A 14,905-nucleotide genomic window follows, 5' to 3' on the forward strand; every position below is an offset into this window, starting at 1 on the left:
GTCAGTGAGCTGTGCATAACGCAGGCAAACAGCAAATGCGCTATCCCGCACGAAATTGCTCACCTACTACTGTTCTGGACATGGAAACCCAGTGGATTGACCTGGGCCGGCGTCCTCAGTGCGTACAGAACGTTGTGTACTACAGTCATGTTGATCTGATGTGACCAGTGTACTGCGTGACCAGTGCACTGCAGTGACCAGTGCATTGCAGTGACCAGTGCACTGCAGTGACCAGTGTACTGCAGTGCACTGGTCACTGCAATGCACTGGTCACTGCAGTGCACTGGTCACTGCAGTACACTGGTCAATGCAGTGACCAGTGCACTGCAGTGACCAGTGCCCTGCAGTGCACTGGTCCACTGCAGTGACCAGTGCACTGCAGTGACCAGTGCACTGCAGTGACCAGTGCACTGCAGTGCATATTATAGCAATAAAAACTGCTTTATGGCAGTTTTCTAAAAAAAGTTATTGTGTTCTAGTCCATGGACCCCATCTAAAAAGTAAGAAATTAACGAAATGTGATAGCCGAAAATTAAAATTTCACACAAAACCTCACAATAATCACAACAGTTGAAATGCTGCTTTCAACACTAAACTTGTACTGCACCAACAATTGGCAACATGCATGTCATGTATGCATGGGAAAGAGGATCACGAGGGGAAAAGGTCTTCTACATGTAGCTTTTCATTCTGTGTGTGATTATTGTGAGGTTTTGTGTGAAATTTTAATTTTCGGCTATCACATTTCGTTAATTTCTTACTTTTTAGATGGGGTCCATGGACTAGAACACAATAACTTTTTTTAGAAAACTGCCATAAAGCAGTTTTTATTGCTATAATTTCTTTTGTTTTTTCTGTCACCAATCAATGGAATGCCCTATATCAATATGTAAATGATGGCCTTCACATCATATCAATACCGTATTATACGCATTGAGGTGCAAGTCTTTTCTTGCAGAAAATGGCACTTGGCTAGCATGTTCTTCTGCGGGGAAACATGCGAGTAGTAATGGACCGTGGTGATACTTTTTTTTATACGGAGGTCATTCTGTGCATGTTGCTGTTGCAGAATTTCATGACTGTCATAAAACTGTCTTGCCTTTCAGATATTTCAGATTTCCCCACCCTGGATCAGATTTATTTGAGAAATGTAACCAGGTGCGTGTCGCAGATGTTTTTGTTGATTCTGTGTTTATAATGGTTTATAATCATGGGTTATCGTGATAAGGTAATCCTGCATCATATTGCACTGAAATCGTAATGCTGTTGATGTCGATACAACTTTTGGAAGTAGTTCAATGACTTCAAACTGTTAGTCCACGATTTTCTAAAACACAGCAAAGGAGGAACAATAAACATGTATTAAAATGTAAACAAATACATTGCTGAGTCCGACACCTCGTTCCAACAACTACACTGATCCTGAGGATAAAAGGGGCAAGGCTATGCTTGGAGGCACTGAGAGATAAACAAGGCACTCCATAAATAATAAAATCTTACACATATTTTGGTGAGTAAGAATGTTATCCAGTCGAACCTCTTTAGGACGAACACCAAGGGACCGATGGTATTTATTCTGTGAGTTTGTCTTAACCTATTTTATATATACATGTATAACCAGTGAATACAATTATTTCTCCAATAGACATACGAATAGATTTCTTCTACAGCGAAAGATTCTAAGCCACACCAACTCATTGACTAGTCTCGTATGAAACAAATGAGTCACTAGAGAGGTTCTGCAAAACGAAAATGCGTACAAACTTTCGTTCTACGTCATGAAGTGCGAAACCTCGCACGAACTTTGGACGCGAAACTTGCAGGGAACGCGAAATGAACTGTCGTAGGAAATTTCGTGAGATCGGGTCATGGCGTACGTGCACTTGGCCCGCGCAAACTACGAAAATGTGCAGAACGCAAGTTCGTGCAAACATTTGTACACACTTTCGCAAGGACTGTCGCGAAACTTCGTTCGAATTTTCGTTTTGCAGAACCTCTCTACTGAACGTTTCTTTAGCAACATGACGGCAACTGAAACAGCAATAGAGAAAGTACGATACATGTACAGCACATTCTTGCAGGTACTACAAACAGATTGCAGATCGTAATTCTTGCTTTGGCGGCACGAAACTTTATTTGGAGCAGTGCCATCTCGGCGGTACTCACAAATAATAAATCAAACAGCCCCAGACTCGAGTAAACAAATCCAATCACACCAGTACGAGATCTTCACGAGACGAAACTGCACCCATTGGCTTGTTTCGTATGAAGCAAACAAGTTTACTGAACCTCTCCACAATGGAGATTTTCCCTGATACCGTATGCGAATTTATTTTGCAAACTCAGTCAATGGGTCCTTGAATCTGTCCCTCTAGATTGGGAACTGCCAACGATAGTATGCCACTGACCAGTGCCTTACTTGTAACGTACCAGTGTACAATGAATATGAGTATTTCGACAACACATCTAACATGAGCCTTACCGTCAAGAAGGTGAACTCGCGTTCTTCGCACACTGTAGACAAGGGCAAAGAGATAAAAATGGATCTAAATCGGAATAAAATCAGCACACGTTTCCGTAAATGAAAGGGTGAGCATAAGCAAATGAATCGAAGGAAACAGGTCAACTCAGAGATCACCTATCATCGAGTATTCCGTAAAAGGAGGCCTCGGCAGCGGAAAAGCTAAATTTAGAAAGGAGATCCTGTCAGCTTTTCCATTATTTATTGCATTCCGCCCAAAATCAGCACACTTTTCGTAAATGAAAGAGTCAACACAAGCAAATGAATCAAAGGGAACTGGTCAACTCACCTGTCATTGAGTAATATTCCGCGAAAGGAGGTCTCAGCAGCACCGAAACGAAATAAGCCAGGCCAGGAGACGAAATATCCGAAACAGCTCATACAAGAAGCAGTTCCAAAGAAGGAAGTTCCTCGCGCATGCACATCCGAACACGGACTTCAATTCACTGCAACACAATGTCTGCCGGCTGCCGTGCACGTGCACAGCACGCGGCTACCACCCGTTGGTAGATCTAATACCGAGCACCTTACGTAGAGACTTACGTAGCCTAAGTGAAATACCGAGCACCTTACGTAGAAACTTACGTAGCATAGCGATGTCGTTTTTCCTGCCATGTGAACACAATAATAGAAAAGCTGACAGGATCGCTTTTCTAAATACATCAACATGTACATGTAGAGGAGACGGCTCGATACCGGGACGTTTTGACAGCCAAATTTGTATAGACCCAAACCGATCATCAGCGTTGATTTTTCACTCGAAATATGTTTGTGGAAGGAAACTGGCATGTTGAAGTTTGCTCTGGGGCCAGAGTCAATCGAACTGAGCCACTCCTTTGTGTTGACCCATTGCCTCCAAGTTGCCCAATTTTTCGCTTCAAAAAAGTTCAAATCAGAGGTGGCTCCAAACCGGACACGTTTTAGAGTGCCCGTCAAATTCACTCTGGGTCTGAAATTAGGTAATTGCTATCGCTCCACGACGGCCAGTACAGAGTAACAATAAACCTTGTGTGTGCTTCCATTAGTTTTGATTGGTATGCGGTGCTTTATTGGCGAGAGGCGAGCCGCTGTTTACCTGCGACAAGAAGTTGATTTTTCGAAAGTCGTAAAACTCAAGTCGCAGTGCGAAGCAACACGTCAAAAACTCACCTGCTTGATATGGCGCTTCTGGTCATCGCAGAGCCATGAAATTTTGGCTCGGAGTATAACACATCGTAGTCTCACTGTGACATATGCTTTCTAATCAAAATACCAAGAGAGAAAGTGAACATTGAGCCCGTTCCGGTTTGCAACCGTCCCCTCTACATGTAATGCATGTGTGTACTGCTTATCCACGACTGAATGGCCAGCGCCCTGGGGCTGCTAGACGTGGGACCTGATTTCCATGTCCACCATCGTACGACAGTACAAGAGCAGGAGCAAAATACCGAATTTTACGGTGTGTGGGCTCACCGGAGTCTAAGCCGCACCCGCCTTTTCAGGTCCACCATCTGTATTTGTATTGCCATCTGCTGTATAAGCCACCCGCCAGTCAGATTTCGCATGTTTTGGCAACCTAACTTTAAGATGGTTATCATCATAATACAGACAATGGTTAAAAGGTTGAGAAACATGACCGAAGTTCTACAAAATTGTCTACTTTGCCGTTCACTCAGAACTGGCAACATGTACAATAAGGGACCATCGCAAAAGTTCGCAGAAGCCCCCGAAACGAAGACCGTGAGTTTCGGGCCTGACCCCCCTCCCTCCCCCCTCAAACGAAACGACTGTCACAATATGGGCTTCATTATTTCACTTGGATGCTGCACACATAATAATTATTCACACTTGCCACGTGATCGTTGCCACGGTTTGAGCCAATCAGAGCGCTCACAGGCAGGGCATGAACCTCTGATCATGCCCTGCCATTCAGGCCCTTGGGCTTGAATGGCACCGTAGGAGAACATGAATGATCACGTGATGGGTATACTCGCACGTGGAGAGACTTACCTGATCGAGGTGGAACAACTCGAGAGAGAAAGAGAGAAAGAAAAAGCCTGATATCCGGTCCATGTCTGATACATGCGGTGGCATTCAGGCCCTTGACCAATCAGCACGTCCCGAGACCGTGTGGAGGTGAAACTGAACACGCCGGCATGAAGGTATAAAAGGAAGAAACCTCTAGGGGTGGTGGTCGGGGACGTGGAGGAAGAAACCTCTAGGGGTGGTGGTCGGGGACGTGGAGGAAGAAACCTCTAGGGGTGGTGGTCGGGGACGTGGAGGAAGAAACCTCTAGGGGTGGTGGTCGGGGACGTGGAGGAAGAAACCTCTAGGGGTGGTGGTCGGGGACGTGGAGGAAGAAACCTCTAGGGGTGGTGGTCGGGGACGTGGAGGACTCAGCTTCTGAGTTTCAGGTTGGTACGCTCGAGGGCTTTGTTGATTCAGGCCCGAGAGCGGCCCAAGGCCGGAGGTCGCGGGCCGCTCGAGGGCCTGAATCAACAAAGCCCGAGAGCGTACCAACCTGAAACTCAGAAGCTGAGATGAAACTTTACCTTGCTTGAGTTGAAACTTCACCTTGCTTGACATGAAACTTCACCTTGCTTGACATGAAACTTCACCTTGCTTGACATGAAACTTCACCTTGCTTGACATGAAACTTCAGAACGAAACTTCAGCCGGAGCGCACGGAGGTGGAACTTCAGCTTGTGAGTTTCTGCCATTGTTGTGCAACGAGTGCCATAAACATGATAAAGGACTTGAGAACTTGGGCAGGCAGGCACTCGGTGTTTCTAGTTGATGTATTTCAAGTTCGATTTATGCAGATTAGTGCAGTACAGTGGCTTTGTTTGCGCTGCTAGCATGCTGCGGGTGCGTTGTAGGTGCACTTGCACGTGCACGTTCTGCAGTGCTGAGGAGAGCGTTCTGGCTTTCACTTGTGCTGTCGTGCGTGGGTGGCAGTGTGAAACACAATCAGACATGGATGTCAGGGCAGGTATCGTTGATTCCGGCCCTCGAGCGGCCCGCGGCCTTCGGCCTTGGGCCGCTCTCGGGCCTGAATCAACGATACTGCCCTGACATCCATGTCTGATTCTATACTTATTATAGCAATAAAAACTGCTTTATGGCAGTTTTCTAAAAAAAGTTATTGTGTTCTAGTCCATGGACCCCGTCTAAAAAGTAAGAAATTAACGAAGTGTGATAGCTGAAAATTAAAATTTCACACAAAACCTCACAATAATCACAGCACTTGAAATGCTGCTTTCAACCAGGGAGTAGTACAATACTACTCCCTGCTTTCAACACTAAACTTGTACTGCACCAATAATTGGCAACATGCATGCATAGGAAAGAGGATCGCGAGGGGAAAAGGTCTTCTGCATGTAGCTTTTCATTCTGTGTGTGATTATTGTGAGGTTTTGTGTGAAATTTAAATTTTCAGCTATCACACTTCGTTAATTTCTTACTTTTTAGACGGGGTCCATGGACTAGAACACAATAACTTTTTTTAGAAAACTGCCATAAAGCAGTTTTTATTGCTATAATTTCTTTTGTTTTTTCTGCCACCAATCAATGGAATGCCCTATATCAATATATAAATGATGGCCTTCACATCATATCAATACCATATTATACGCATTGATGTGCAAGCCTTTTCTTGCAGAAAATGGCACTAGCATAATGCATGTTCTTCTGCGGGGAAACATGTGAGCAGTGGTGGTGATACTTTTTTTATACGGAGGTCATTCTGTGCACGTTGCTGTTGCAGAATTTCATGACTCTGTCATAAAATTGTCAGATTACTCCACCCTCAATCAGATTTATTTGAGAAATGTAGCCATGCGGCAGGTGCGGGTCGCAGATGTTTTTTGTTGATTCTGTGTCTATAATGGTTTATAGTCATGGGTTATCGTGATAAGGTCATCCAGCATCATATTGAAACTGAAATCGTAATCCTGTTGATGTCGATACAACTTTTGGAAGTAGTTCAATGACTTCAAACTGTTAGTCCACGATTGTCTAAAACAACACAGCAAAGGAGGAACAATAAACATGTATTAAAATGTAAACAAATACATTGCATTACACAAATCCTGAGGATAAAAGGGGCAAGGCTATGGTTGGAGGTACTGAGAGATAAACAAGGCACTCCACAATAATAAAATCTTACACATCTTTTGGCGAGTATGAATGATATCCAGTCGAACCTCTTTAGGACGAACACCAAGGGACCGATGGTATTTATTCTGTGAGCTTAACCTATTTTATAACCAGAGAATACAATTATATCTCCAATAGACATACGAATAGATTTCTTCTACAGCGAAAGATTCTAAGCCACACGGACTCATTGACTCTTCTCGTATGAAGCAATGGAGTCACTAGAGAGATTCTGCAAAACGAAAATGCGTACAAACTTTCGCTCTACATCATGAAGTGCGAAACTTGCAGGGAACGCGAAATGAACTGTCGTAGGAAATTTCGTGAGATCGGGTCATGGCGTAAGTGCACTTGGCCCGCGCAAACTACGAAAATGTGCAGAACGCAAAGTTCGTGCAAAAATTCGCACACACTTCCGCAAGGACTGTCGCGAAACTTCGTTCGAATTTTCGTTTTGCAGAACCTCTCTACTGAACCTTTCTTTAGCAACATGACGGCAACTGAAACAGCAACAGAGAAAGTACGATACATGTACTCCACATTCTTACAGGTACGTACTACAAACAGATTGCAGATCGTAATTCTTGCTTTGGCGGCACGAAACTTTATTTGAGGCAGTGCAATCTCGGCGGTACTCACAAATCAAACAGCCCAGACTTGAGTAAACAAATCCAATCATACAAGTACGAGATTTTCACGAGACGAGACTGCACCCATTGGCTTGTTTCGTATGAAACAAACAAGTTACTGAACCTCTCCACAATAGAGATTTCCCCTGATATGCAAATTTATTTTGCAAACTCGGTCAATTGGTACTTGAACCTTTCCCTCCAGATTGGGAACTGCCAACGATAGTATGCCACTGACCAGCGCCTTATTTGTAACGTACCAATGTACAATGAAAATGAGTATTTCGACAACACATCTAACATAAGCCTTACCGTCAAGAAGTTGAACTCGCGTTCTTCGCACACTGTAGACAAGGGCAAAGAGATAAAAATGGATCTAAATCCGAATAAAATCAGCACACGTTTCCGTAAATGAAAGGTGAACATAAGCAAATGAATCGAAGGAAACCGGTCAACTTAGAGATCACCTGTCATCGAGTATTCCGTAAAAGGAGGCCTCGCAGCTCGGCAGCAGAAAAGCAAAATTAGGAAAAGAGATCCTGTCAACTTTTCCATTATTTATTGCATTCCGCCCCAAAATCAGCACACTTTTCCTGAATGAAAGAGTCAACACAAGCAAATGAATCAAAGGCAACTGGTCAACTCACCTGTCATTCAGTAATATTCCGCGAAAGGAGGTCTCAGCAGCGCCGAAACGAAATAAGCCAGGCCATGAGACGAAATATCCGAAACAGCTCATGCAAGAAGCAGTTCCAAAGAAGGAAGTTCCTCGCGCATGCACATCCGAACACGGATCCGCGGACTGCATGCATGCACTGAACACAATGTCTGCCGTGCACGTGCACAGCACACGGCTACTACGCGTTGGTAGATCTAATACCGAGCACCTTACGTAGAGACTTACGTAGCCTAAGTGAAATACCGAGCACCTTACGTAGAAACTTACGTAGCATAGCGATGTCGTTTTTTCTGCCATGTGAACACAATAATAGAAAAGCTGACAGGATCGCTTTTCTAAATAATATACAGGTACTACACAGCTAGCAGGGGTTCATAAACCCTATGAACCCCTGCTAGTACTAGTACTAGCAAGAGTCCATAAACCACGCGTTTTATGGACTCTTGGTACTACATGTACTAGTACTAGACTACACACAGTGTACAGGCAGCCAGCTACGCCCACACGCGCAGTTGCATGAATGGACTACGCGTCCTGACAAGCGATCTACGTAGCTACGCCGGCTGTGATGGCATGCTAATCTATATCAGCTCCTACAATACTATGTCGTCAATACTTTTTTGAATTGAAGCCCGGTTTGCGATTTTCGACACGACTCCCTCCCCCCCAAACGTATGCTCTTCGTTTCAGGGGCTTCTGCGAACTTTTGCGATGGTCCCTAAGAAGCTTTGCACCAGTACAATGATGGGCTGCAGTGCATGAAGAGTAGCTGAACAACACCATACATGCAGTATATTCATAGAGTGCTGTAGCGCTGGTAGTCATTCCTAGCATTCCCAGTCTTAGCCGCAGGGGTGATTTTGCAGTTTTGTATGCATTTCAAAGTGCGGAACACCCCAGAAATTCCTGTACTCTGCGGGCAGAATTGTTTTGCCCGTAGGCTTGTTTTTTGTTTGTTTGTGGTGGGTCTGATCTACTCACCTCCCACCGCTTAGGAGCTGCATCTGCACCTTGATCCAAGAGGGTGGTGGCGTTCCTGCGGATGTGGAAAACTGGGCCTTTGGCCGAGTCTCACGCGAACCGTGAACTTTTTGTTTTTTTGTTTTACATGAGAATTTTCAACCCAGATTGAAAGTCTGTACAAGGGAACAAATAAGTGGGTGCTCACATCAAGACAGTTGACTCTCGGCAAATACTGTTATGCCGCCAAAAGTCCACTTCTAGAGTCCTATATAGTCACGTGAAAGCATTCGCGCAAAATGTTCCTGTGCAGTGCTATTCAAACATGGCACGAGATACGCACAGAAGTACGGTAGTAAGATTTCTTATTATTATTAGACACAATCTCATAGCATGTGACAAGCATTTAGAAAAGCGATCCTGTCAGCTTTTCTATTATTGTGTTCACATGGCAAGAAAAACGACACCGCTATGCTACGTAAGTTTCTACGTAAGGTGCTCGGTATTTCACTTAGGCTACGTAAGTCTCTACGTAAGGTGCTCGGTATAGATCTACCAACGGTTGGTAGCCGCGTGCTGTGCACGTGCACGGCAGACATTGTGTTGCATGCAGTGCAGTCCGTGTTCGGATGTGCATGCGCGAGGAACTTCCTCCTTTGGAACTGCTTCTTGTATGAGCTGTTTCGGATATTTCGTCTCCTAGATCCTGGCCTGGCTTATTTCGTTTCGGCGCTGCTGAGACCTGCTTTCGCGGAATATTACTCAATATCGACAGGTGAGTTGACCAGTTACCTTTGATTCTTTTGCTTGTGTTGACTCTTTCATTTACGAAAAGTGTGCTCATTTTGGGCGGAATGCAATAAATAATGGAAAAGCTGGCAGGATCTCTTTTCTAAATTTAGCTTTTCCGCTGCCGAGGCCCCCTTTTACGGAATACTCGATGACAGGTGATCTCTGAGTTGACCGGTTTCCTTCGATTCATTTGCTTATGCTCACCGTTTCATTTACGGAAACGTGTGCTGATTTTATTCGGATTTAGATCCATTTTTATCTCTTTGCCCTTGTCTACAGTGTGCAAAGAACGCGAGTTCACCTTCTTGACGGTAAGGCTTATGTTAGATGTGTTGTCGAAATACTCATATTCATTGTACATTGGTACGTTACAAGTAAGGCACTGGTCAGTGGCATACTATCGTTGGCAGTTCCCAATCTGGAGGGAAAGGTTCAAGGACCCATTGACCGAGTTTGCAAAATAAATTCGCATATCAGGGAAAATCTCCATTATGGAGAGGTTCAGTAAACTTGTATGATTAGATTTGTTTACTCGAGTCTCGGCTGTTTGATTTATTATTTGTGAGTTCCGCCGAGATTGCACTGCCCCAAATGAAGTTTCGTGCCGCCAAGGCAAGAATTACGATCTGCAATCTGTTTGTAGTACCTGCAAGAATGTGCTGTACATGTATCGTACTTTCTCTGTTGCTGTTTCAGTTGCCGTCATGTTGCTAAAGAAACGTTCAGTAGAGAGGTTCTGCAAAACCAAAATTCGAACGAAGTTTCGCGACAGTCATTGCGAAAGTGTGTACGAATTTTTGCACAAACTTTGCGTTCTGCACGTTTTCGTAGTTTGCGCGGGCCAAGTGCACGTACGCCATGACCCGATCTCACGAAAGTGTGTACGACTGTTCATTTCGCGTTCCCTGCAAGTTTCGCGTCCAAAGTTGCGAAAGTTCGTGCGAAGTTTCGCACTTCAGGACGTGGAACGACTGTTTGTACGCATTTTCGTTTTGCAGAACCTCTCTAGTGACTCATTTGTTTCATACGAGACGAGTCAATGAGTTGGTGTGGCTTAGAATCTTTCGCTGTAGAAGAAATCTATTCGTATGTCTATTGGAGAAATAATTGTATTCACTGGTTATAAAATAGGTTAAGACAAACTCACAGAATAAATACCATCGGTCCCTTGGTGTTCGTCCTAAAGAGGTTCGACTGGATATCATTCATACTCACCAAAAAATGTGTACAATTCTATTATTATGGAGTGCCTTGTTTATCTCTCAGTACCTCCAACCATAGCCTTGCCCCTTTTATCCTCAGGATTAGTGTAGTTGTTGGAACGAGGTGTCGGACTCAGCAATGTATTTGTTTACATTTTAATACATGTTTATTGTTCCTCCTTTCCTGTGTTGTTTTAGAAAATCGTGGACTAACAGTTCGAAGTCATTGAACTACTTCCAAAAGTTGTATAGACATCAACAGGGTTACGATTTCAGTGCAATATGGTGCAGGATGACCTTATCACGATAACCCATGATTATAAACCATTATAAACACAGAATCAACAAAAACATCTGCGACACGCACCTGGTTACATTTCTCAAATAAATCTGATCGAGGGTGGGGAAATCTGAAATATCTGAATGGCAAGACAATTTTATGACAGAGTCATGAAATTCTGCTACAGCAACATGCACAGAATGACCTCCGTATAAAAAAAAGTATCACCACGGTCCACGACTACTCACATGTATCCCCGCAGAAGAACATGCTAGTCCCATTTTCTGCAAGAAAAGGCTTGCACATCAATGCGTATAATACGGTATTGATATGATGTGAAGGCCATCATGTACATATTGATAGGGCATTTCATTGATTGGTGACAGAAAAAACAGAAGAAATTATAGCAATAAAAACTGCTTTATGGCAGTTTTCTAAAAAAAGTTATTGTGTTCTAGTCCATGGACCCCGTCTAAAAAGTAAGAAATTAACGAAATGTGATAGCTGAAAATTAAAATTTCACACAAAACCTCACAATAATCACACACAGAATGAAAAGCTACATGTAGAAGACCTTTTCTCCTCGTGATCCTCTTTCCTATGCATGCATGTTGCCAATTGTTGGTGGAGTACAAGTTTAGTGTTGAAAGCAGCATTTCAAGTGTTGTGATTATTGTGAGGTTTTGTGTGAAATTTTAATTTTCAGCTATCACATTTCGTTAATTTCTTACTTTTTAGACGGGGTCCATGGACTAGAACACAATAACTTTTTTTAGAAAACTGCCATAAAGCAGTTTTTATTGCTATAATAGCTAATGCAGGGACAGAATCCCCTGAGACAAGGGCGTTGAGCCAGCCACGGCAATAGTAAGCTAGGAAAAGAAAGCAAATATGAATTAGATTTCAACCGTCCCCCGAGGGGAGGGTTGAAATCCACCCCGTTTGAAATTTCAACCCGGATCAAGCGCAATGCTGCATATTAACGCTTCAGTCAATCTGTGTTCAGGGTGGGTTGAAACTTGACCCTGGCTGAAACGCCTCATGTCAACACAGCCTAGTGGACTCGCCAGTGCAGCACAGACAAAAGAGGCCAAACCGTATACTTTGGAATATAAAGTTTGTATTTTTAGGCCTGCAAGAAAATAAAGGATTGCTCAAACATACACACACACACACGCACACGCGCGCGCGCACACACATACACACACACACACATACAGTCTCTGAACTGCAATAAAGAAAATAAAAAAAATCGGCCCTGGGCATCATCAAGATTGACTCTGAAAATGCAAGAAAGTTTACTAATAAAATCTGTCTCATTGTGTGTTACACTGTATACCATATTTACCAGTGTACATGTATATGCCGCACTTCCAACGCTCAAAATACACTCAAAAATGTGGGTTGCAGCTTATACTCCGATGATCGGTAATAAATTACTAGGGTTGATGTCTGTATTTTGTGGAAAACAATTTGGGCAGCGACTTATACTCCAGTGTGACCTATACTCTGGAATATACGGTATGTGTGTGTGTGTGTGTGTGTGTGTGTGTGTGTGTGTGTGTGTGTGTGTGTGTGTGTGTGTGTGTGTGTGTGTGTGTGTGTGTGTGTGTGTGTGTGTGTGTGTGTGTGTGTGTGTGTGTGCATGAGTTCAAGTGAGTGCATGGTGCGTGTTTTTATGTGTGTACGTGTGCGGGGGGGGGGGGGGGTTGGCGCGTGTTCGCGTTCTCGTGTGCCACACCCGATTCTGCTCGTGACTTGAACACTGTTGGTCCCTTCGGGACCTTCTATCATCTCTGGATGGGTATATTATATTCTATTATAATGTATGTGTACTTCTGAAGTATATGACTTTGTATGTATGTGGTGGGTGTGTGTGTGTGTGTGTGTGTGTGTGTGTGTGTGTATGTGTGTACATGTATGTGTAAATGTGTGAATGGGTGTATACCGGTATGTGTGTGTGTGTGCGTGCGTGCGTGCGTGCGTGTGTGCGTGCGTGTGTGCGTATTGTGTGTATGCCGGTATGTGTGTGTGTATGTGTGTGTGTGTGTGTTTCCATTGTGATACCCTGTTAGGTGTTCACTTCTGACACATTCTCTCACGTGGCTACCTTCGGTTCAAGCAGTTGTCTTACTTATCCGCACGGCATTGCAGTATCACCCAGTGGTACTGTGTATGTTAGTAACTATAGGAAACACTGTATCACAATGTTCTAACTGTTGTCCTGGAGCATCTTGTTTCTTGTTCTACACTAATGTTTCTCACTGCTGTGAAACATGTACAGGACCAGTATTAGCAGTTTTGTTTGCTCAGGCTTTACTATAGTATTTCAGTTTTGGTTGTGTAACACATCGAGTATGCATAACCTTGCCAGTAGCTAACATGTATTGTGCAGGCGAACAGTAGATCCAGCCAAGTCCTGACCGACTGGAGCAGTTCCAACATGCCTGATTAAGATGATGAACTGATGAACATTGCCAATTACTGTTTATCATACTTGCATGATTGAATGCGTGCTTGCATATGTGTGTATGTGTGTGTGTGCATTTGTTTGTGTGTGTGTGTGTGTGTTTGTGTGTATGTGTGTATGTGTGTATGTATGTGTGTGTAACTATGTATGTTCGTAGGATATGTGTATGCATGTGTATGCATGTGTATGCGTCTGTGTATGCATGCATTTGCTTATGAACTCCTGCACTGAGTTGTATATCTACATGGTACTTGGATCACTCTCATTTTTACAATCCTATTCTCGATGTGCAGAGGATGATTCTATTGATTGTGTTAGCTGCGTGCTCTTTTTCCTTTCTCTGAAAATCTATTGCATTTCAGCGAAATGTCTCGCTCTGTGTCGCAATACATCATAGAGTTTTTAATGTCACTTTTAGGATACAATGAAGAATGTGCAGAATGTCTGAGGTCCTGTTTTCTTTTATCATGTTTTGTGGTGTTTTCTGTTAGTATCTTTATTTTAGAAATGTTTCAAAACAAATAACTTCTGCATACCCTTGTTTGATCTGAAGAGATGCAGTATTGTTAGTTGTCTGATGATTGCCTATGGAGTATAGCCATGAAACTCTTTGTTATAACGATAATGTGTGGTGCTCTGTGTTGCATGACCAGTGTTACGTATAACCAACAATCCTACAGCCGTGTGAAGGGCACTTAGAGTAAAAGCAAGGAGTAGTAAGAACAGAAAAGAGAAATAGCAAAAGACACGAGTCGTCAGAAGCCTAAAGAACAGACTGAGAAACGAAAGCCTGAAACGCCAGCAAGGAGCCAAAACCCAATCCACACATGACGTCACATGCACATGCGTAGTGCACACATAGAAAACACGTGTACGCCAATGTGGTACACGTGACTCTGTGTGATTTTTGTATGAGGAGATGCAGTAATGACAGTATTGTGTGGTTGGTATTAATGGAAGTTTCCGGAGGAGGAAGAAGGAAACTGTAGTTATCACCAACCCTCACTGCGCCCAGCTCACGCCGCTATGGCGTGCGACCTGAGCTGGGCGCCCTGCCCAGTATGGAACTGTCCTCAAGCCAGTCACGTATTTGGCAGCCCAGTGAGCTGTCTACCGGATCGCAGCGTTTAGAAGCGCCAAATGCGGCAGGGCCAGTCTCAGGCTGGTCGCGTAGGCGGCAGGCCGGCGGGCGACCGGCAAGGCTGCATTCGCATTTGGATCACCGAAGTGATACA

At 43.8% G+C, this 14,905-nt stretch overlaps 1 protein-coding gene across 1 annotated transcript in view; it reads left to right on the forward strand.

Moving 5' to 3' along the window:
• The window catches only part of LOC135811230 (tripartite motif-containing protein 2-like), a 154,794-nt gene extending 140,499 nt beyond the window's left edge, over window positions 1-14,295 (forward strand). The window contains exon 11 of the mRNA XM_065324427.1: window positions 13,276-14,295. Coding sequence (XP_065180499.1) covers window positions 13,276-13,416 — 141 coding nt within the window. The 3' untranslated portion in view covers window positions 13,417-14,295. The remainder of the gene's footprint in view (window positions 1-13,275) is intronic.
• The last annotated feature ends 610 nt before the right edge of the window (window positions 14,296-14,905 follow it).

The sequence above is a fragment of the Sycon ciliatum genome, chromosome 3 (assembly GCF_964019385.1).
Source record: "Sycon ciliatum chromosome 3, ocSycCili1.1, whole genome shotgun sequence".
In the NCBI taxonomy this organism is placed as follows: domain Eukaryota; kingdom Metazoa; phylum Porifera; class Calcarea; order Leucosolenida; family Sycettidae; genus Sycon; species Sycon ciliatum.